A 23,060-nucleotide genomic window follows, 5' to 3' on the forward strand; every position below is an offset into this window, starting at 1 on the left:
AGAAGGCTAAACAAGCAGACTTACTGTACCTTGATCTTTGACCAAGAAGTTAGTAGTTACAAGTGGTGGAACTTGTCCTCTCAGACCAGTAATAAAAGGTTCAGAACTTCTATTGCTTCTGTCATCTTCTATTACTTGGATCTAGGCAGAAAAGGAGTGGTCGCTTAATAAATAATTGACAGTGCAATGGATTAAACAGCAGCGCAACAATAAAATGTACTTTAAATACCAAGAGCAGAGTGTGCAAATAGAAGGACCGTCACAGTACATGAAATAATGTGATCCTTCCATGCGCAAATGTAGTATTCACAATATGAAGTAAAATAGGTCTAAAATGCACAGATAATATTGAGGGAAATCTCTAAAAAAAAACAAAAACAAAAAAAAAAAAAAAAATGTTCCACAGGTAGCTGCGCAGAAGAGCTGGTGTTAAAACCAAGCCTAAACTCAATTTTCTGCCACAGTTTAGAAAGGAAAAACAAACATCTGATTACCATGGGAACCTGTTATACAACTAATTACAGAAAGAAAAAAAAATGCTTGGGCCACGTAAAACAAATCAGCAACATTCTGAAAAGTCATCCTGAAAGTAAACTCTGGAAATAGGTTACATTTAAATACCATGTTTGGCATTTGAAAATATCATTTAGACAACACCACCTGCTTAGATGGATGGCCACACACAGGGATCAGTTGAAATGTAGGAAGTGAAAGGACAGCGGAAGGTTACACAAAATTCAGCAATTAAACACTAATACAAATAAATAATACTGATGACCACGTCTGAAAAACAATCTTCTCATCCAAAGTATTAAAGAAAAAAAATTAACTAAATAAATTTCAGTTTCTACGTAATACCCACATTAGAAAGTGCATCAAATTAGCCATGTGCAACATATTCACTAAACAGAATAATGCATGCCCAAGATAAGAAATGATCTAGTACGCATAGTATAAATCCTAAATGCCTGTCTGCAGACAAGCTCCCTACTTAAGTAACATTGTAGCAAGACAAAATAAAATCCAGCTGCACACCTTATTTATTAAGACACAAAGAAAATACTTGGATATTTTCCTTCTAAAATTAAAATTCAGTGTTGGGTGGGTGGAAAAATTATACGTTACAGTATTCCAAGTTAACTTGCATGGGGTCTGCTATTAAAGAGGCTGAGTGCACCCATCACTCTCCTGGCTGCTGAAATTTTCCACAGGCAGGAGTGACTTTGGTGTACGAGACTGGGGGGTGGAGATGCAAGATTAACATGTATGTCCATTTGCACCACACAAATTGCCAAAAATTGTGCTGTATTTCAGAAGCATCTTTTGCGCAAATCATAGGCCGATCTATGTGTGCATGGATGATCCGGACTGGTTTCAAGCAAATTGTACACACAAGGTGAAAGCACCACAAGATGTGTAAAACACTGCATATACTGTAGGTCAGGCATTCTCAAACTATGGCCCTCCAGCTGTTATGAAACTACACATCCCAGCATGCCTTGACAGAGTTTAGCATTCCCTAATAGCAAAACTGTGCCAAGGTATGATGGGACTTGTAAGTTTCACAACAGCTGGGAGGCCATAGTTGGAGAATGCCTGCTGTAGGTGAACATATGCATTTTGTCTTTTTACACAGAGCCACACGCAGCAAAGTTATGGCTAACTCTGCTTTTTTTCCTGAGCTGGCAGGAGCATGACAGACAGCAATGCAGGATGAAAATTGGTTTATGAGAGATGAGGGTCATTCACAGGAAGTGTCATGGATGCTGAGAAATGATGGTGCTGCAGAAGTCCAATTGTCACAAATGTTTTGCAGAATGGGATAATTCTCACATAACTACAGCTACATTTATTAAAATACACGCAACCTGATCGACATTTTTTCACTGGACGAAGTTGCATTGGGGAACTTTGACCAAAAACCAGACGAAAATTTCACCAAGCAAAAGAAAAAAAAAACCACCCGGATTGGCGAACAATTCGACAATCCAAGTGTTTTTCAAAATGTGCCATAATCGCCACTTTAATAGGTTGAATCAAAATTTGACTTAAAATCGTTAAAGTGCCAGGGTCTTAAGACTCAGCCTATGTTATAAAACTGGTAACAGGGAAAGGTAGATAAAAGACTGGATTTGAACTATTCCACCTAGTTATGCCCATATTTTATTCAGCAAGAAGTCGTCATGAGAAATAGGATGAAATTACAAATCGTATTGACCTCTTAGCTAAGAAGTGCCAGGACATACACACCGTGTTAGTTCATCTCAGTGTTCTTCATTGCTACAACATGCCGCTGTGTCAAACCCATTTCATTATATATTTGCATAGTGTGAAAGTTGTACCTGAAGTGAATGGGACAGTAATATAATGACATGTAATGGTGTAAATGTACACTGCACTGGGACACCCTGCTCACCTAACCCTGATTGAGAGATTACATAAACAGAAAGAATCAGGTGTCTCTGCGTTCTTGACAACAATGAATTAGGATAGCACTGTCCTATTGCGGTGTAATAGTTTTCCTTGGCTCACTGTATTGTCACTCTACACGAATGTGAGAGGATAGAAGTGTACACAATTAAAACAATGTAATGTTTTATGTTAAGTGGAGGGAATGAAAAATTATAACCTGTTCCATTATATCCAGATTGAATGTGCACAGCACTGGGGGGATTCAGTATGCGTGACAGCAGCACCCCGCTGAACACAATCCCTATCAGGGGCTGGGTAAGTATACTTGCCTCTGCCCTAATAGCAGTTACCAGCAAAGAAGGGTATTTTAGGTAAAGGTGTTCCCCATTTGAACTCCTGCAGTGCTAAGTGCTCATCCTTAGCATTTTTAATGGAATCAATGAGGATGACCGACACTGGTCATTAGAAGGTGCTAAGTACGATCTACATTTCCTATGCCAAAATACACAGTAAATAAATTCTTATTCAAATGAATTATAGTAAATTTAAAGCATTTACTGATTTAAGAACCAACTTTGCCATTGTTACTTTTCAGGCGATGAGGAGAATAGAATGCAAGTTGATATGTTGCATGGGTTTAGGCCAGTGGTTCCCAACCTGGGGTGTGTGTGTACCCTTGGGGGTAAGCTGCAGACCGGTTGGTGGTACTTGAAAATATCATTGGCAATGGAGGCTCTCGTTGCCATGGAGATTAATCACATTGCGTCATCAGCATCTCCTCGAGCTTTTGTCTGACCAGCAATCCCCTGGGAGCTACCCAAACTGCCCCATGCTGACATTTATCCTACAGACGTTAGCTGGAACCCTGGAGACAGTACACAGCGAGGGGCCAGACAACGAGGGACACCATTCCTAACCACACAGTACTCCTCCGTTACTATATGGACACGCATAAGGATACACATACAGCTCACTTTCACTCCACTCATAAGTACTGTGGATATTTCAAATTGAGAGGAGGAGGTACTCATAAATGAAAAGCCTAATCAAGGAATAAGGTAGAGAGAAAAAAATTATAAAAAAAAAAAAGTTGGTAACTGCTGGTTTTGGCAACCTTTGCTCACTAATTTTTGTGGAATTGATTCAAACATGCTCTTATTAGCACGTCATCAGAAAGAACCATAGGTTGCTAACATCTGGTACATCATAAAATATAACAAGACGATTTTGCTCTGGGTAATTGGTTATTGGTGGGTGAACACAGTGGTATGGACTCAACTACTAACAAACCGGAAAAATGAAGGATTTAGTGGCATTAGGAGGATGGAAGGCGGCATGCGTTAGTGAGGTGGGAGGGCATGCACAGGGCGGAGTCAACCAGACGGTGAGCACACACAAAACAAGGGGAGGACACACTTCACTTACTGGACTAGGAATTGCATCTGGGTCTATTCTGTGCCTTGATTTCTGCTGAGGTGGCAGTTCATTAAGCTGCTTTATTGTTTAAAAGACGAGAACAAGCGATGCCACAAAATAGCAAAGAGAAAAAGAATTAAGGGATAAACCAAAACTGAAAAGGGGTAACATTGTTATTTACACCCACCCTTCCACCAAACAAGTGGTATACTGTTGAAGCATTTCATGCGTTTAACAGCTTATCAAAAGGGACAATAATTGATAGAAGTCAAGCATGACAACGATTACACAAAAGATTAAAGACAAAAATATTAATATAACCATTTATACGGATAATATAAAGAGCAAGCACACCAGTTGCTTCACATCTTAACTTGGCTTGCACAACTACTACGTAACAAACTGCAGTTAAAAAAAAACAGAAACAAGAAGAATTAGATTAACACAATCTGCAGGTTGTCGGAAAATCCATTATGTCAAGGTTGGCTACTCCAGAAGTCTGTAACAGATTAGTATTTGGGAAGAAAAGGCCTTACACCGAAGGCATAGAACAAATAAGCAGAAGAGAAAAAGGATTCCCTATATGAAATAATAAAGATCCTTCTAAAGCTTAAATTTTCGGACACATAATTCAATGAGGAGTTCTCTGGTAATAAATAGTAAACACTTAATGAAAGGAAATGCTTAGTACAGGTGATATGCAACATTTAATGTTTCCTTATTGCTGAGTTCACACTTATAAACACAATAAAAAGACAATATTTGTGCACAAGTAGGTGGCCTGCTTCTTACTCCATTGGTAACATCACAGCTGACAATAGAACACACATGCTACATCATGGAATAAGAACATCAGTTATGTTCAACACTTACAGGACTTGGGATAGAGTCTGGGTCCAGTCTCTTCTGTGCTGGGGGAGGGGGCGCAGGGGGGCCCTGAGGACCAGGCTGATTTCCATAATTGGGGGCACGAGGATAAGCAGCCGGGTAGCCAGGCTGTTGACCCCTTATTTGTCCAAAGGAACCTGCAAACAAACGTTAAAATTAAAGTGTAAATAATAAAACTTGCCATTCTTAACCCCTTATGCAGCAAAATGACAGTAATTAGACAAAAATATTGTCCATAAGCAATGCAAAGGTTTCTTCTTTTCCCTAAAGTGCCAGAAATTTGTATTCTCTTTGATATTTTCCTATTATGGGGTTTCCTGCACTTGTCACTGCATCATACTTTGTGTTTGTATTCTCCTGGACCTAATATTAAAGAGGGGTTGCACTGGCTAGTGATACAGACATCTACTTAGGTAGGAAATCGAAAATTAACCAACATCAGTACTGTGTTATTCAAACATAAAAGCTGTCATTGGTTGATGGTGCTCCCAAAATGTTCAGTATGGCTAACAAGTCAAAGGAGATAGACAAAAAAAAAAATTCCCCAGGAATGTGTGCCCCAAAAGAGTTATGCTGGGTACACACCAGGACGACTAGGGCCCGATCCCATCAATCTAGATCCAATTCCGACTGATAGCATGTAGATTGTGTGGTGATTGGGCCCTCTTCTGTCCTGGTGTGGACAGATACCGATCCGATGCGCGGTCCCATGGGTCGGTCGGTAGGATCTGAAGAACGACCATACTCCCGGATGCGGGTCACCATCGGATCGGACCCGCTCATGAGGTTTTTTTTTTGCAAAAAACTCACTGGGGACATTTGTAACAGCACTGCTGAGGACATAATATGTAACTGGCACTATATATGTACAAGAAAATGATTGCTTGGCATTCAAATTCAATATCTGAGATATGAAACAAAATTTGTTTCATGTTTTGAAACCTTGTTTTTTGAACAAATAAAATATATTTATGTGTATTTTATGTGGTAATAAAATATATTTGTGTGTATTTTATGTGTTTATACAGCATACATGCAAGATACTTCAAAATACATAATTGAAATATTAAAATATTCCGAAATACGGAATAATCAGTTATCCAAAATTCTCCTGGTCCCGAGCATTTTGGATACGGGATACTCAACCTGTACAATTGTTGTGTGCGATGAGATGCGCGCTCCTGTCACACATCTCATTGCACAGCTCAAAAAAGTATGTGCTGCACTTACTTTTTGTACTAGATCTCACCACATTGCAAAACCTATGCAATGAGATGAGATGCGATATAGTATACAATAATTGTACTGTGTATGGGCACCTTTACACATTTTAGTTTACACTAGTGGTCCTCAATAGCACACCAACAGTCCAGGTTTTAAGGCTTTCCAGGTTTAGGCACAGGTGACTTAGGGGCAGATTTATTAAGCTTGGCAAAGTGATAAAGTGACCGGTACTTTATCGCCGGCCAATCAGCTCCTAACTGTGAAGTTACAGGCTGGGTTTGAAAAATGACAGGTAGGAGCTGATTGGCCAGTGATAAAAAAACAGAAACTATCACTTCACTGAGCTTAATAAATCTACCTCTTAATTTGTACCTCACTCAGCTTGATTATACCATCTGTGCATAAGCAGTAATAGACAAAACCTGGACTGTTGGTGTGCATTGCAGACTGCAGTTGAGGACCACTGGTTTACACAACAACCCAAATCCTCTTTTGTAGAGCTTGCCCATAGTCTGTAGATAACTTGTTCTCTTTCCTCCCTAGGGATGTGTGTTTAAGATGCAGTTCAAACTAATTAGCATAAAATTACAGGAAGAATTCTAGATGAGCCACAAATGTATCAGTCTTCAAAATATCTGAAGCACTTAACCAGATACTGGCTTCTGTCTAAATAAAACAAAAACACACTGTTAAGGGAAAACTGGCTCCTGTTTAGAACTTGAAGCATATTAATTTTAACCATTTTTCATATTTCGTTTTTATGTGCTGAAAGTAAATACAGGAGGACTGGATATCAGATGTTTAGCAAATTTTGCAGAGCAGTGATTACTTTGGTCTAATCTCCAGAACACCCCAAATTATTTTCCATAGACCTCCTTTGTCATTTCTATTCCTTTGCTTTTCCTTTAAGACCAGTTGCTGCTTAGATAGGTTGGTGACTAGTGACTAGTATTATTTGGGTTGAACTAATGTACATCTAGTGACTAGTATTATTTGGGTTGAACTAATGTACATGAAAAGAAACAACCAAATCTACACTTTCCTCTCTTCTGCGACCTGTCTCCTTCTACATAAGTCGGGTTTATTCCATCTCATCCTAATGTCCCAGCATTTTCTCAAACTGAACTCATTGGTATTCAATTAGTCACTGGGTTACCTTCACAACACTGTGTGGGGAAAGGCTATTCAATGAAATAGTCTTTTTCCTGTGCCAAAAAAAAAAAAAAAAAAAAAAAAAAAAAAAGAAAAAAGGGGGAATACGGCAAAATCAAGTTTCTTCTGGCTGCAACCATATTCTGTGGGTTTTAAACCGGGATATTCCCCCCTAATTGAATCCCTCCAGCAGCGGCAATTAGCTGCGCTAATTGAATACCTCCCACTGCCTTCCATCCTCTCCAGCCCTCCTTCTGTCAATAATTTATTATTTCCAAAGTCTGCTGCCTGGGGGTCTCTGTCATTCATCACACAATATTCATAAAAGCATCTACCACTATCTGTATGTAATATTCATAAAAGATCTTGTTATTTCATTTCCAACTGCAAAACATATATAGGATCAGGCCCTTTCACCCCCCTGATGACTGAAACCCGCACTGTAGAGAAAGAGGATCAGGAAGTGGAAATCTCCTGACACTGCTGATTCGGTCTCTTATAGGAAGGTGTGTGCGGGGGGCACATAACCTCTTTTTCTCTCACAGAAATTTTAGAACTGCAGCTCTGAGCTACAGTACAATACGGACATGGAACCTACAGCGAAAAGCTATTGTGCCCTTTAGGAATAACAAGGAAACACCCTTGTTTGGGATGATCGTGCCCTTTTTAAAGAGAAATCTGCAGCAGTAATACCTTATATACATCTAACTTAGGCCCTAACGCATGTTTGTATGCATTGGCCAAAGTTCATGCATGGGCTGTGGTAACAATGTGAGAGCGTGATGCTGGGATCCTGCTTGCACTGAACTTTGTCATAGATATTGGACAGGAAGTGGTTGTCTGCATGTATTACCAGAAAGGAAGCTTCATTTGCTAACATTAGCAGCTCCGTACTCTAGAAAATTAATTGCATTTGCACACAAATATAAATCAAAACATAAACCTGTCTCACGCTATAGGTTTTTTTTTTTTTAAAGCACATCAGTATAACATGTTGTTGCAGATTTTACCAGCATATGGAATTTGCCTGAAATTGAGAAGAAATTAAAAGAAAGGTGACAAACGTAAATATCAAAATTATAGGACGAGAGAGGGGAGGGGTTAGATATTGTTGGATATTTTGTATTTGATGTACAATTAAAGAAGTTTAAAGTAAATAGGTATAAGGACATTTTGCTAGAGTCTGTATGAATAAAAAGCATGGACTATCAATAAGCAGAGCAATATACTATAACACAAGTATAAAATTAAAAAGCAAACTACGATATACATTAATCAGTCACTTTATTAGGTACACCTATTTGTCAATGAATATGGTACCATCTGATTGGTGTATAAATATGGTGAATGGTTCAGCTATTGCTTAAACCAAACATCAGAATGGTGGTGGGGGGGGAGGGGGGGGGGGGGGGGGGGGGGAGAATGCATCCTGTGTAATTTGAACTCTAGGTGGGGCTCAGGTCAAAATGTAAACATCCGCTAATTTGTAAATGTTCATAAAGTTGACCTACAATTTTTTTTTTAGGTCTAGGCTAAAATAAGTAAAAACTGTAGACCACATGTCGATAACTCTATAGCATTGGTTCTCAACCTCGGTCCTCAGGACCCCCACACAGTTCAGGTTTTCCAGGTCACCTGTGCATTTTTACAATGAGGGCAGCTGAAGGGTGACTTGGAAAACGTGCACTGTGTGGGGTCCTGAGGACCGAGGTTGAGAACCACTGCTTTATAGGATGACATTATGAAAATTTTAACATATATGGATTTAGATTATTTTCCCAGTCGACCTAATGTCTATGTCAACATTTTGAGAATGGCATTCTAAACATTGACTTTTCATACCATACAGACGGTTTGTCCCAGATATGGTGGCTTGAGATACTTAGAAAATTGCTGAACTGGAATTTTTCAAACACACACGCAAACACAGTATTGAGTTTACACTGTGAGGTGCAAAAAGAGAGATTCGACAAACTGGCCCAAACTGACCAAAAATATATTTGGCCAAATATATTAAGCCAAGAGAAAGTGGAGGGTGATGAAGGACCAGCCAATCAGCCCTTAACTGCCATTTTTGTAACACCATGTAACATGGTAGTTAGGAGCTGGTTGGCTGGTCCTTTATTAATCTGTATTACCCTCCTCTTTATGTCTTATTAAGGCTTAATTCACCTGCCCTATTAACTGAAATAACCAGATATATGCATTGCAACAGTGGTATGCAGTAGAACAACTGAACACAAAGAACCTTGAATTTGATGGGTTACAGCAGAACACTACATCATCAATCTTCAGGTCAAGCTCCGGGTACTCGGATAGCCAAACCCCAGATGACAATTCAATAAAGCATGGAAGTGGAGGAACAGATTTTCAGAATGAATTTGCAGCCAACACATTTGCTGCAATTGCATTATGGTAGTGTGTCAACATGGATCAAACCATCTAATGCCCCTTTCCCACTGCAGGCTTTACACGGTAAAATGCAGTTTTTTTAGCCTTTTTAAACGGCTAGAGCTGCAGTGGGAAAGCTCCAGGTTGCTTTACACGGGTAACAAATACCGGTATTTGTTACCCGGGTAAAAAGCAGTGTTTTTACCGTGTAAGAGCCGTTTTTTTGGCAATGGGAAAGGGTTTTAAACGGTATTTAGAAATAATAATAAAGATTAAGAACATGATTGGTGCATGTGATGTTTTTAATGACAGGCAATGTTTACTAGAGAGTTTAAACGTGTTGCTTTGTGGTTTACATGGGTAAGTGTGAATGGGACAAAAACTGCTTTTAAACGTTATTTTAACGTTTAAAAGCTGCAGTGGGAAAGGGTCTTTGTGGCTAATACCCGGGTAAAGACACGTTTAAAAAAAACGGGTCTTTACCCGGGTAGGCAGTGGGAAAGCAGCATTAGGAAGAATGACAGAACTCTGTTTAAACTATAACACTAAGAACTCGGGCTCAGGGCAAATGGAGGTCCACCCCACCACTAGGAAGGTGAGCAAGCAGAGTGTAGCATATAAAAGGCTCAGTGAAAAAAAAACAAGTCTTAAGTTACCAGTATACTAAATAAAGTAGTAACGAGGCAGAGAGAAGCGAAGGGACTACTTCTATCCATGCGCAATGGTTTCTCAGTAGTCTGCTCTGCAGTAGATATTGCTGCAATGATCACCGCTAGTGTCAATATGCAGATGTACAGCTATTTTCCTTCACTTTTACAGATGAATAGAATCTTTCAGGTGACATGCATTACTATACTAGTGATTTTTCAGATCCATTCCAAACATATTTACCTTGGAAACAGCACTCATGTATGTTGGATGAATGTGGAGAAATACTGGTATAAAAAAGGAAAGCTATTTTTTTTGTACCCATAATATTTTACATTAAGTTTTATTTGGGTATAAAGTTTGAGTAGAAAAACCATGTAACGTCAACCATTAAAACAATTTACAGGTAAACCTTTGTAACTTTGGGGCAGCTGTATGAACTAGCGTTAAGTGCATTTCTCCACTTACCGCTAGTTAACTGGGGGGAGGATTACGTTTTTGCAGCTGGATTACTAGCGCACATAATAAGCGCTAGAGACAGCCCACAAAGTAATGCTCAGTGGGGCTGTCCCCTGCAATCTCCCCCAGTAATTAGCGATGTATTAACAGCCACCTAGGTGTTAAATCAACCCGGCCGCTTTGGCAGCTCAAAGCTAAGATTGTCCTATCCACACTGCGGGGACAACACTAGCCCTGCTGCTGGGCTCTGGGCTGTGCTGGAGATCTCGCGCATTGCACAGTGAGCTGGCTGGGGGGGGGGGGGGGGGGGTGGGTGCACGCTTCTGCACGTTATGCAGGAGAAGCGGGACCCAATATTTAACAAGCGTTAGAGTAGGGGTGGGGAACGCATTTGTAATGTAAGAAAATCCTTCGGGGGCCATATATAAAATAGGTACTTACAAATTTCCCTGCTGCACCCGTCCCACACTCCGGCGGCTGCCGCTGAATAAGACTCCCAGTCTCCGGCAAGCCATCGGGAGGGTGGGCGGGCCAGTCAGACCTTGCGTTAGAGGAAGGGTAATACATCTGCCCCTTTGTATTAAGCTGGTTTGTCTAGGAAAAGGGGTCTGGCAAAAGGGAGCACATTCTGTAATTACTTCTAATAAACCTGCACTAAACCGCTACATTACAATGCACTGCACTAGTCATTCAGAGAGGTATATGAGAGAAACATAGTACTTGTCCTTCAATAAGAGTATTACAAAACAATGTTGTTTTTCCCCCAGTATGGAGCTCGTTATGTCTTCTCTAGAGTAGTATTTAGGTAACTCTTTGAAAGCTTTCTTAAAATACCTTTTGATATTATCAGGGTAGTCGAGTATTCTATGTAAACTAATGTCTACACACTTAGCTATGAAAGCGCAACTTTCCAAATGACACTATATGTATACGGTCCCATCGAAGATATGTCAAAGTGAATGAAATCGTTTGCTTCAAAAAGGTCAATAGTGAAAAGGTCAAACTCAAACTGTCACCGTGCAAGGTACATCGCTGCATTCAGCACGGATTACTGCTCCCCAAGAAAGCACTCACGTTTAAGGTGAAAACTTGTGTCAACCATTATCATTTTGACTATTTGAACCTTTCGACCTTTTGTCCATGTCAACCATATGCATTTTGACCATATGGTGTTGACTTATTAACTGTCAACCTATCATCCAGATACCAAGCACCCAGTTTGGCCATTATAGCAAACTCCACTTCTACATGCATCTAGAACAGCTTCTAAATTGAGAGGCATACCTTACAGTTATACAGCAATACATAATGTATAAATGCATATGTGTATAGTAACTCACCATTCTGCTGAAGAGGAAATCCTCCCTGACCTGGTTGCATTGAAGGAGGTGGTCCTGGTGGACCTGTCATTGGTGGACCCGACATTGGGGGTCCTGCCATAACACCGGAAAGACCTGGTTGTGATTGAGTAGGTGGTACATGATTTGGTTGAGATAAGGGGGGTCCAGATGGAGGCTGTCCTGGAATTGTGGGACCTTGCAATGATGTAGGTGGGGGGCCTCCAGAAACTGAAGGGGGATAGTTTGAAGCTGGTGCAGCAGTTTGAGGAGGAAATCCTTGTGGTCCACTAAAATGTAGAGTTGGAGGTGCTTGAGCTGGTGGCAAGCTGGTAGGAGGCATTCCTTGTGACAAATTCATAGCAGAGAGACCTTGATTACTGGAATAGGGCGTGTAGGCACCTGATCCTGAGGCAGGAAAACTTCCAGAAGATGGTGGATGGGAACTCTGGGAACCTACAAGAAAACAAGTTGTCACCAGATTTTCCAGAAATAATTTGCAAAATAATGTACCTAATTTGTATCTCCCTAGTATCACCTTTTTGCCCCTGTCATTCAGAATGTAAGCTCTAATAAGCAGGGCCATCCCTCCTACACTTCACCTTACTATACATATATAAAGGGATTTTTGTAAGAACTTACCGTTCGAATCCCTTTCTCTGATATGGTCCTGGTGACACAGCTCAACACTGGGATGTAGGAGGGTCCGAAGGAGCCAGGCACCTATCCTAAAGCTTTAGAGGGTAGGCTCCTCCCCTACTGCATCCCTGGACTCTTCAGTTCAACTTTCAAAGCCACTGGAATACATTAACTCAGTACAAACACCTGCACATTATCTGCACATTTTATAACAGAAACTGTTAACTTTTAACCATTTTAACATGAACATCATGAAATTCTGGCATACTTACTGAGCGTAAGGGAGGGATCGCTGTGTCACCAGGACCATATCAGAGAAAGGGATTCGAACGGTAAGTTCTTACAAAAATCCCTTTTTCTCTTTCAATGGTCCTGGTGACACAGCTCAACACTGGGACGTTCCAGAGCCGGTCCTTTGGGAGGGTACGCTCAGGTCTGCAGCTCTCAGCACTGCTCGCCCGAATGATGCGTCCTCCGACGCGAACTCATGGAATCTATAGAATTTGGCAAATGTGTGAACAGATGACCAAGTGGCAGCTCTGCAAACCTGCTCTGCTGTGGCCCCATGTCGAACCGCCCAAGAGGTGGCAACTGACCTGGTGGTATGCGCATTTATTTTGGCCGGTACTGGTCTACCCACTTTGGTGTAAGCAAAGGCTATCATAGACCGCAACCACCTAGCAATAGTCTGCTTAGATGCAGGCCAACCAATTTTGTGTACGTCATACAATACCAACAATGTGTCAGTCTTCCTGACACTCTTCACTCTGTCCACATATATGCGTAAGGCACGCACAACATCCAAAGTTCTCAATTTGTCCCTTTTCTTAGAACCCTCTGGGGGTTGAAACACAGGTAGAACAATCTCCTGATTTAAATGGAAGGTAGATACCACCTTCGGTAAAAACTGAGGCACTGTTCTTAAAACAGCCCTGTCATCATGAAAAATTAAGAAGGGAGATTTACATGATAAAGCTCCCAACTCTGAAACTCTTTTAGCAGATGCTACTGCTAACAAAAATACTAGCTTCCACGTAAGAAACTTAAAGTCAGCCGACCTTAAAGGTTCAAAAGGTGCCTTTTGAAGGCATTCCAAAACCAGTGATAGATCCCAAGGAGCTACTGGTTGCTTGTATGGAGGCTTCAACCTGGATACTCCTTGTAAAAAAGTTTGAATTTCCGGCAAAATGGCTATCTTTTTCTGGAAATAGATGGACAAGGCCGAGATCTGCACCTTCAGTGACTGAAGGCTTAGGCCCGATGAAAAACCATCTTGTAAGAATTCCATCATTCTTGATAGCTTAAAATGAGATGTATGAGCCTTTCTTCTCTCACACCATCGAATGTAAGTCTTCCAGACTCTATAATAATTTGCCGAAGATACAGCTTTTCTGGCCTTTATCATCGTCTGTACTACTGCGTCAGAAAACCCTTTTCTTTTTAAAATGATGGTTTCAATAGCCAGGCCGTCAAAATCAATCGATCTGAATCCAGGTGATTGAATGGGCCTTGTCTTAGAAGGTCTGGTCTCAGAGGTAGACGCCATGAGTCCACAGACAACCTCTGAAGCCTCGAGTACCAGGATCTCCTTGGCCAATCTGGGGCCACTAAGATCACTGGAACCTTCTGCCCTTGTATTTTCTTTAGAAGTCTCGGTAACATTGGTACAGGTGGGAATGCATAAAGGAGATCTCCCTGCCAGTGAATAGTCATGGCATCCACTGCCTCCGCTAGTGGATCCCTTGTTCTGGCATAGAACCTGGGCACTTGACGGTTGATCCTGGATGCCATCAGGTCCACATCCGGAGTTCCCCACCTCGAAGTGATTTGGTGAAACACCTGAGGGTGTAAACTCCATTCCCCTTCCTTGAGCTCCTCCCTGCTCAGGAAGTCGGCTTCTATATTCTCTATCCCCGGGATGAATATAGCCGATACAGCTGGAACATTCTGTTCCGCCCATAGGAAGATTCTGGACACCTCCCACATGGCCAAACTGCTGCGTGTACCTCCCTGGTGATTCAGATACGCCACAGCTGTGGCATTGTCGGTCTGAATCCTCAAAGGGAGGTTCTGTAACCTGTCTCCCGCCAAGGAAATCACTTTCCAGACAGCTCTCAGCTCCAAGATGTTGATTGGTAACGCTGATTCCTCTGCCGTCCACAGGCCCTGAAGCCTGAGATCCAGGACTACTGCCCCCCAGCCCCTGAGACTGGCGTCGGTAGTTACTATCAACCAGTCCCAGGTCTGTAATGACCGACCCCACTGAAGTGAATCTATTTCTGTCCACCACTTCAAGGATTCTCGGGAGTCCGAAGACAGCACTATCATCTCGGATTTCATGGTCAAAGTGTTTCCTGACCAGGCTGACAAGATGTTCCATTGGAACCTCCGAGAGTGGAACCTGGCAAATTGAAGCGTCTCGAATGACGCCACCATCTTCCCCAGAAGCTTGAGGCACCTCCATACTGAAATGCTCTGAACCCTGAGAATCTCCTGGACTAGGGTGACCAGATCCCTGGCCTTTACCTCCGTGAGGAATACCCGATGAAGATGGGTGTCTAGTATGACTCCCAGGAATTGGAGCCTTTGCGACGGTACCAACTGAGATTTTTGCAAATTTAAAATCCAGCCGTGAGCCTGCAAAAAACTGATGGCCTCTGCCAAATGACTCTGCAGCAAGACTGCTGACTCTGCTTTGAACAGGAGATCGTCCAAATAGGGTATGACTGTGATTCCCCTGAGCCTCAGCACCGCCGCCATTACTGACATTATCTTTGTGAATACCCTTGGCGCGGTTGCTAGCCCAAAGGGTAACGCCCGGAATTGTAAATGCAGGTCTCCTATGGCAAACCTCAATAAGGTCTGATGCTCCGGGTGTATAGGAACGTGCAAATATGCGTCCTGGACATCCATGGACGCCAAAAATTCTCCCTGGTCCAGACTCAGGAGTACTGACCGTAGGGACTCCATTTTGAAATGGTCTACCCATAAATGAACATTTAGGGATTTCAAATTTAGTATTGGTCTGAAAGACCCGTCTGGTTTGGGCACCAGGAACAGCGTGGAGTAAAAGCCTTTCTTCCACTCTGCCCTGGGTACTGGTGTAACCACCCCTTTCTCCAAAAGGGAGTGAGCTGCTCTCACAAGAGCTGTACGAAGCCGTGCCTCCTTTGGTAAGGATGTGGGGATGAACCTCTTCGGAGGCGGCCCTCTGTAAGGGATTTTGTAACCCTGTGTTATAATATCTAACACCCAGGCATCCTGGCCTAAAGCAGTCCAAGCGTCCCTGAAGAGTGTGAGACGCCCCCCCACTTTTGTCACTGTCGGGCGAAGCCCCTGACAGTCATGCAGAGGGTTTATCCTCTCCCTTTGTGGCTGGCTTCTTGTGAAAAGAGCCAAATTTTGACTTCTGTGTCTTGCCTCTAGAGGACTGAAACCTTCCCCTGAAAGACTGTCCTCGAAAGGACGCACCACCTCTAGGGGAGGGCCGAAAGGACGGCTTAAAAGCAGAAAATCTTGACATCTGCTTTGCTGAGGAGGCCGGCAGGAATGTACTTTTGCCGCCCGTGGCCTGTTTTATAATCTCCTCTAGCTCGGTACCAAAGAGTACCTTTCCTTTGAAGGCTAATGTTTCCAGAGCCTTCTTGGACTCATTGTCTGCTTCCCAGGCTTTAAGCCAAAGCACTCTCCTGGCATTAATGGAGACTGTGGACACTCTGGTAGCCATTTTAATAGCTTCCTCCTCTGCTTCCACTGCATATTCTGCTGCTGCCTTAATCTTTTCTGCAAGCAGTAATGCACCAGGGTCAGCCTGCAGCACGGTGCATAATTCACCAGCCCACTCTATCATGGCCTTAGAGACCCAGGCTGAAGCAATAAGGGGCCGTAAGGTAAACCCCACCCCTTCAAAGATAGCTTTGAGGTTTCCCTCCAGCTTTTTATCCACAGAATCTTTGAAAGCTGCACCGCCCTGTACTGGTAATACAGTAGCCTTGGACAAACGTGCCACTGAAGCATCCACCACTGGGACCTTTTCCCAGAGCTCCGCATGAGACTCTGGCATGGGGTACAGACTAAGGAATCGCTTAGGCATCTGAAGCCTCTTATCAGGAGTTTTCCAAGCTCCTTCTAATAATTCCTGTAACCCCTCATCTGAAGGAAAAGTAACAGCCTCCTTCCGCTGTCGCTTAAAAACACCCTTAACAGGAGTCTTATCCTCCACAGTCAGCTTTAAAGCCTGCTTCACAGCTACAATGAGATCCTCTATACCAGCAGCAGAGTTCTCTTCCAAATCATCACCCTGATCCCAGGGGATGTCATTATACTCTCCTTCCTCTTCATCTACCACAGTAGTTAAAGCATAAGACCTTCTAGGGGTCCCTGCCACATCATCCATTTTGTCCAGCATTTCACTGAACCTGTTAATCCCTTTTGCAGTATCCTGCATCACCTGAATCAGTGCAGGATCTGCCTGGGTAAGAGGCAAGGAGCCAGACGACTGCTGAGATGATGGCATAGGTCTCTGTGATTCTACCAGCCCATCACTCTGCCTGTCCAAAAGCTGCACCAAAGCGTTTACTGACCTGCCTAGGGCCCTGGCCCACGCAGGTTCCATATGCTCTGCCCTATGGGGATCGCTGCCCATGGGTCTCACATCAGCGCAAGTAATACATAAGCCCCCCTTGGCCATCTGCTCAGGGACAAACTTTTGTGTGCAAACATTGCACGCGCTCAGTGCATTAAGGGCTCCCTCCCCCAAAACCACAGCCTGATGCTCAGACATGATGCAAGTGATAATTGTATATCTAACAGTATACACAGTGCAAACAATTGTACAAGCGCTTATACAAAGTCAATGCACCCAGTCACTTAGCTGTCTGTAGGTTTCTCTGCGGGGAAGCGATGCCCAGGAAATCCAAGTCACTCTGCCAGGATCAATTCGCCAGCTCAGCTCCGCTGCAAGCGTTCTGAAAGGCGCCAAAGTCAGAGTGAAGGAAGAGACCAAAGTCCCTGCTGCTGCGGGGTCCGTGACCTTTTGGCGCCAACCACCCCCAGCTAGCCGCTCCTTAGGTAGGATTTCCTTGTTCCAGTGTCTCCCCCTCAAATGGGGACCACTTGGAACATGCCTGTCACAGCGCTGCTGTCCTCTCAGTCAGGAGCTCAGCGTGTAAGCTCCGCATAAAATGGCCGCCGCCATCACGGAGCGCCTGTCCCCCATGATCCCCACCTAACTGTGGAGCCGGTTTCAGGCAGCTCCGGAGCCCAGGCAGCCTCTTAATAGAGGCTATGAGCGCAGCACAGGGAGACCAGACAGCGTCTACCCTGTGCACAGATAGCTGACAGGACGCGCTTCTGTCAGCTCCTGCTGCGCTAGCAGTGTGAGGATTCACTATGAAAATCCTCACACTGTGCCTACCTAGCTAGGGTAATAGTTAATAAAATAATAAAAATCCCCTAACTACTCTAATTCTTCGGCTGCTCCTGCAGCCCTTTAGAATAGCACCCACTCCAGTGGGCACCTAACACGAACTGAAGAGTCCAGGGATGCAGTAGGGGAGGAGCCTACCCTCTAAAGCTTTAGGATAGGTGCCTGGCTCCTTCGGACCCTCCTACATCCCAGTGTTGAGCTGTGTCACCAGGACCATTGAAAGAGAAAAGTAATTATCCATGTTATTTTGAAAAAAAGCTGCAGAACTGTGACACCCTATAAATAAATGGCAATACATTTAATTCTGATACCATCACAAAGAAATCTTGGATTAAGGAAAAGTCCTAATATTATACAAATTTTTGCATAAAAAAACAAGGATTAATGTTCTAACAGATTGTATTGCTGAATGACTAGCAAAACAAAACAACTTAAAACCATTTGCCATTCGCATTCTTACCAAAGCCTTGTGGTGTTTGCATTGGCTGTGATGTAGCTCCGCCACCAATATGCATCCTAATCATTTGGTTGTTTAGTTGCTGGGTACTGGATGAGGATGGAGGGTATTGCTGAAAGTTATTTGTCTGCGGAACAGATCCTGTTTGCATGTAAGGTTGGGACACTGGTGGTCTGCGAAAGAAAGAAACAGCAATTATTAGCCTATTTTTTTTTTGTGTAGTTCTATCACCAAAATCTTGAGGCTACGTGTACAGTTACTTAGTGATGCCAATAACTTCTCTCATGGCGACAAAAATCAGGTGCCAAGAATGTTAGTCCTATTAATTTAGAATACTACAAACCAACACCTATATTCTCCACAGTTTGCACTGTGATATTGTATTGGATTAACCTCCTATACCAGGTATTTCCAAACTATGGCCCTCCAGCTGTTGAGAAACTACAAGTCCCATCATGCCTTGCCATAGCTTTAAGCATTACCTAATATCAAAACTGTGTCAAGGCATGATGGGACTTGTAGTTTCACAACAGCTGTAGGGCCATAGTTTGGACATGCCTGTCCTACACAGAGCTCGGTCAACTAAATCCAAATGACATACGGGGATATACTGGGCAATCCAGAGTAAGATAAAGTACCATCAAGTTAAGCCATGATAAATTAGGTCCATTTTTACTAGATGTTCTACTCAAGAAAAAAAATGGTATTTCCATGAACACATTTACAGATTTGTATTTAACAATTACGAAGATTGCAAATCACTTTGCACAAGCCAACTTGTGCCAACGCCCCCAATATTTACATTATGTATGTATTATGAAGAGGTTTCCATACCTCTGCATTTGGGTACTTAGTGAAGCTGGTCCATTCTGTATGTCACCTTGTCCATAATGACTGTACGACTGCTGCTCTGGAGGAAGAGATGTTCCTGGTACAGTTGGGCCTCCTGCTGTAGGTGGAGGTCTCACGGGACCTGAGAAATACAATATAAATAGGTGTGCAGTATAATAACAACCAAAGTGATCTTCACAAGAGGCAGCTGCCTTAATAACAAGAGAGATCCCTACGGAGTATAGTGATTAACCCTTGCTCTTAAAAAGTATTACTATGAAAACTCAGGGGTAGATGTATCAGCTGCAATGTAACATTTTATACAATGTACTTGAAATTTGTTATTTCAAAGCTGATTGGTTCCCATGGCACACTTCTACTCGTATCAGTAGGCCATACTTCTGCCCCTCACTCCTTTATTGTGTTATATCATGGCAGAGGAAAATCCAAAATCAGGCTGCAAATGGAAACTTTATCAAAAATACACCACATAGCTGCACGGTATAATAATAATTCAGTGTGGCATTCAGTAGTCCAGATCCTTGGCGTACTTTCCCTCCCTGTTTAGAAGAGTCCAACAATGCTCATTATAACCATTTCTATTCTGTATAAAACAAACCCAGACTCCTGAAGAACACTATAGTTATACAATACATGACATTTACCTATATAATGAGAGGTAACAGGAGAAGAAGAGCCAGAGGTGAAAGAATCAGGAGACCCTTTCTGAGGGAATCCCGAATTAGAGGAGAAACCTAGGAATACAAATAGGAAGACAGAAGTCAGACCTGAGATAGGAAAAAGAAATCAAAGCTTTAATAGTAACATTACTAGATTCCTAAGATGCTGTAGGGTAAATGGTTTGTGCAACGCACATCATTTGTGATTATTGCCATTCAACGAACAAGCTAAGGTGATGATACCTGGAAGCCATTGAAAGCAGATTGGGCTGCACAGGAGTAAATATATTTTGGGGAAACGTTTAAGAATCATGGGGCCTTCAGGGGGCCATACACTACTGTGATGTACCGCAGCAGTGTATGGGCTATTTGTGGGGCGGAGACTGAGCCCGGACGGGCAGCAGGTTTAACCTCTGCATTAGGTCCGATTCGCACAGGGCCAAGCTTCGGACCCGAGGGAGACATCAAACAAGAATAAAAATAATAGTAATCCATCTGAAATTGACAATCATTTGCTGCAATGACTCCCCAGATAAAATGACCTGTACAAGTGCTCATCATGCTACTTTAATTCCACAGGACAAAAAAAATAAATAAACACAGACGTACAACAAGACCCATATGAACTGTAATACCTTGTGAAGGGACATGCTGTGGGTAACCTTGCACAGGCCCATTATACCCAGGATACTGAGGCCCTCCTTGCATTGGCTGACCCCCATAACCCGGCTGTTGGTACCCTCCAGGTTGGGGCTGCATGTATGGCGTAGCTACGTGAGTTTGCTGGTTTACGTTCATCTTGTGTGCATTCCCAGACCCTAGATGCACATAAAAATACAAACAACGGCGTTCGATGGCAGATCAACATCATATATTGGTCATAATATTAAAAGCAATATTTTTACTACATAAAATCAATTCATAAAATTGAAAATGCATAACCACCATGAATTTATTTCCCCTCTACATTATAATTATAACAAGGTAATAACACTTTGGGGTGGATTTTTTGGGAGCCCTGTGAGTAATTAAATTGTTGCTTTAATCGGCATGAATATCACGAGCGCCCATTATATCTGCAAACCCCTTCTGAGGTGGCGAGGAGAGACATAGGGGGGTATTCAATGTTTAGGTCACGGCGGTCGAGCTTGGGATACAATGTCCCTCCTGCTGGGGAGCGAGAAGAGCTGGTCACTTCCCGGCAGAACGAGACCGACAGCGTGTGATGTCGGCTCGTTCTGCCGAGAAACCCTGCTCAATGCTGTTGGGGAATACAGCATTGGGGAGATGGTCGCCGGCGATTGAATACCCCCTATAATGTGTTCATTCTGCTCCTTTCAAAATCAGTCCAGTTCCTCTTTCCTGCCTGGGACGTCACTCTTTGGACTATATCTCTCTCACTTAAATATAGATCAGACTGTGTTAGAAGCAGCATAGCAGAGTGACACCCTACTCAGGAAAAATGAACTGCACTGGTTTTGAAAGGTGTGCACAAAAATCTGGCTTTTCATACATTTGTCTTGTTACGTCCAATATTTTACACAGGTTCCGCTAAAAACGAATGTGAATGGGTAACCAAACACACATTTGTGTAATTGCCTAAAGTGATGGGTGATATGCATGACAGGGAATTCTGAAGTAATTCAATCTGCATTTTTTGTGATGTATCACTACAAAGTAGTTTCCCAGCAGTAAAAACAAACATTCAATCACAGCAGCTCCACCCGAACAAGGGCCACTTCATGGAGACAAGTTGAAACTGTAAAAACTGAAGCCGACTGCTAATAATTCTCCAGCTCAATGTGGACAATACAAATACAAAGATTTCTATAGTAGCCTGTTAGGGTGTATCACCCTTTCTAGTAGGCAGTCGCACATGTAGTTTAGTTCACAATCGCTTCTCACACCTGTTATTGCAACACAGTTTCCCATTTAATCCTCAAATTCTCTATGAAACCCTACCAACTATTCTATTACTTCTTAAAAACGCTTGGTATGCACATATGTTTACCCTGAAGTCTGGACCCACATCCAGCTATTATCGACATTCTCACCACGATGCAGTTCACTATATTGAGGATATTCATTTGCACCCACTACGTTTTCGTCTGATTATTGCCTGATGTTTCACACTAGATCTATTCAATTATACCCAATTTTTTTGTGCAAAAATGTTTACACATTTTCTCGCAAAAACACATAGGATACGGGACACGTTCCCAAAAGTTTGTTTTTGCTTTAAAAAAAAGTGTGTGATGTGTGTGTTTGCGGTGGCGGGGGGAGGTTAGAGATACGGTTAAAGTCCCAATACACAGGGCTAACTTGCCTGAGGGCGTCCTGATTAAGTCCAACCTGATTTTCCTCCAACCCTGCTGGCAGTTATCTAGGAGGGCTGTATATTATTTTCCACTTGATGTGCCATATTTTACATGCAATAATTCAGATGTGATTTATTGCATAAAAAAAAAAAAAAGGGACTGGGAGAGCCAGTATGGGTGGTGCCTATTCTATACAATAGGAGGTTTCAAATCTCCTGCATGGCCGCTGCAGTGCCGCTATCGCAGCCTCTCTCCCTGGCTGCCAGATGGAAGGAAAGGGGGGCCCCCTCAGAGGCACGGAGTACCACTCCTGCCCAGTGATTCCCCTCTCTGCAGACTGTAGGTGTGCGACAGTGGTTCGGCACCGCTGGCACACCTATGGTCCTGATCGGATGTTAAACATTGCAGGTGCTAGAAAAAAAAAACGCTATATGCAGCTGATTGGTCCGATCTGATACATCAGGGGTGGCCAAACCTGTCCTCAAGATCTACCAACGGTGCATGTTTTCCAGGCAACCTGTGGATGTATAGTAGGAATGAATGCAGCAGGTTTTAAAATGTGACAGTTAGTAATGACTACAACGGTGCACCAGCTAGGTAACCTGGAAAACGTGGACCATTGGTAGATCTCAAGGACCGGTTTGGCCGCCCCTGTGATACAGGATATGTACTGTATGTCTGTATAGGATCTGATGCACACGGGAACACGCATCAGATGTCAAACAGGTCCGATTTGGCCATATATAGGCTCAATCTGCCCAAAACTGTGGCAAAGCATGC

General features: G+C 42.8%; 1 protein-coding gene across 5 annotated transcripts in view; it reads right to left on the minus strand.

Moving 5' to 3' along the window:
- SEC24C (SEC24 homolog C, COPII component) overlaps positions 1–23,060 on the minus strand; it is a 40,513-nt gene that overhangs the window by 16,217 nt on the left and 1,236 nt on the right. Inside the window, exons 2-9 of one of the 5 annotated variants that reach the window (XM_083148577.1) lie at positions 20,598–20,780; positions 19,948–20,037; positions 19,286–19,424; positions 18,455–18,624; positions 11,931–12,383; positions 4,702–4,853; positions 3,838–3,903; positions 30–141 (exon numbers count right to left, since the gene is read on the minus strand). In XM_083148577.1, the coding sequence (XP_083004703.1) occupies positions 30–141; positions 3,838–3,903; positions 4,702–4,853; positions 11,931–12,383; positions 18,455–18,624; positions 19,286–19,424; positions 19,948–20,037; positions 20,598–20,760 (1,345 nt within the window). In that variant the 5' untranslated portion in view covers positions 20,761–20,780. Of the gene's footprint in view, positions 1–29; positions 142–3,837; positions 3,907–4,701; positions 4,854–11,930; positions 12,384–18,454; positions 18,625–19,285; positions 19,425–19,947; positions 20,038–20,597; positions 20,781–23,060 lie in introns of all 5 variants that reach the window. The other 4 variants (XM_083148576.1, XM_083148579.1, XM_083148578.1 and 1 more) reach the window with 4 other exon arrangements.

Source organism: Crinia signifera, chromosome 6, assembly GCF_055691185.1.
Source record: "Crinia signifera chromosome 6, ASM5569118v1, whole genome shotgun sequence".
NCBI classification, from domain to species: domain Eukaryota; kingdom Metazoa; phylum Chordata; class Amphibia; order Anura; family Myobatrachidae; genus Crinia; species Crinia signifera.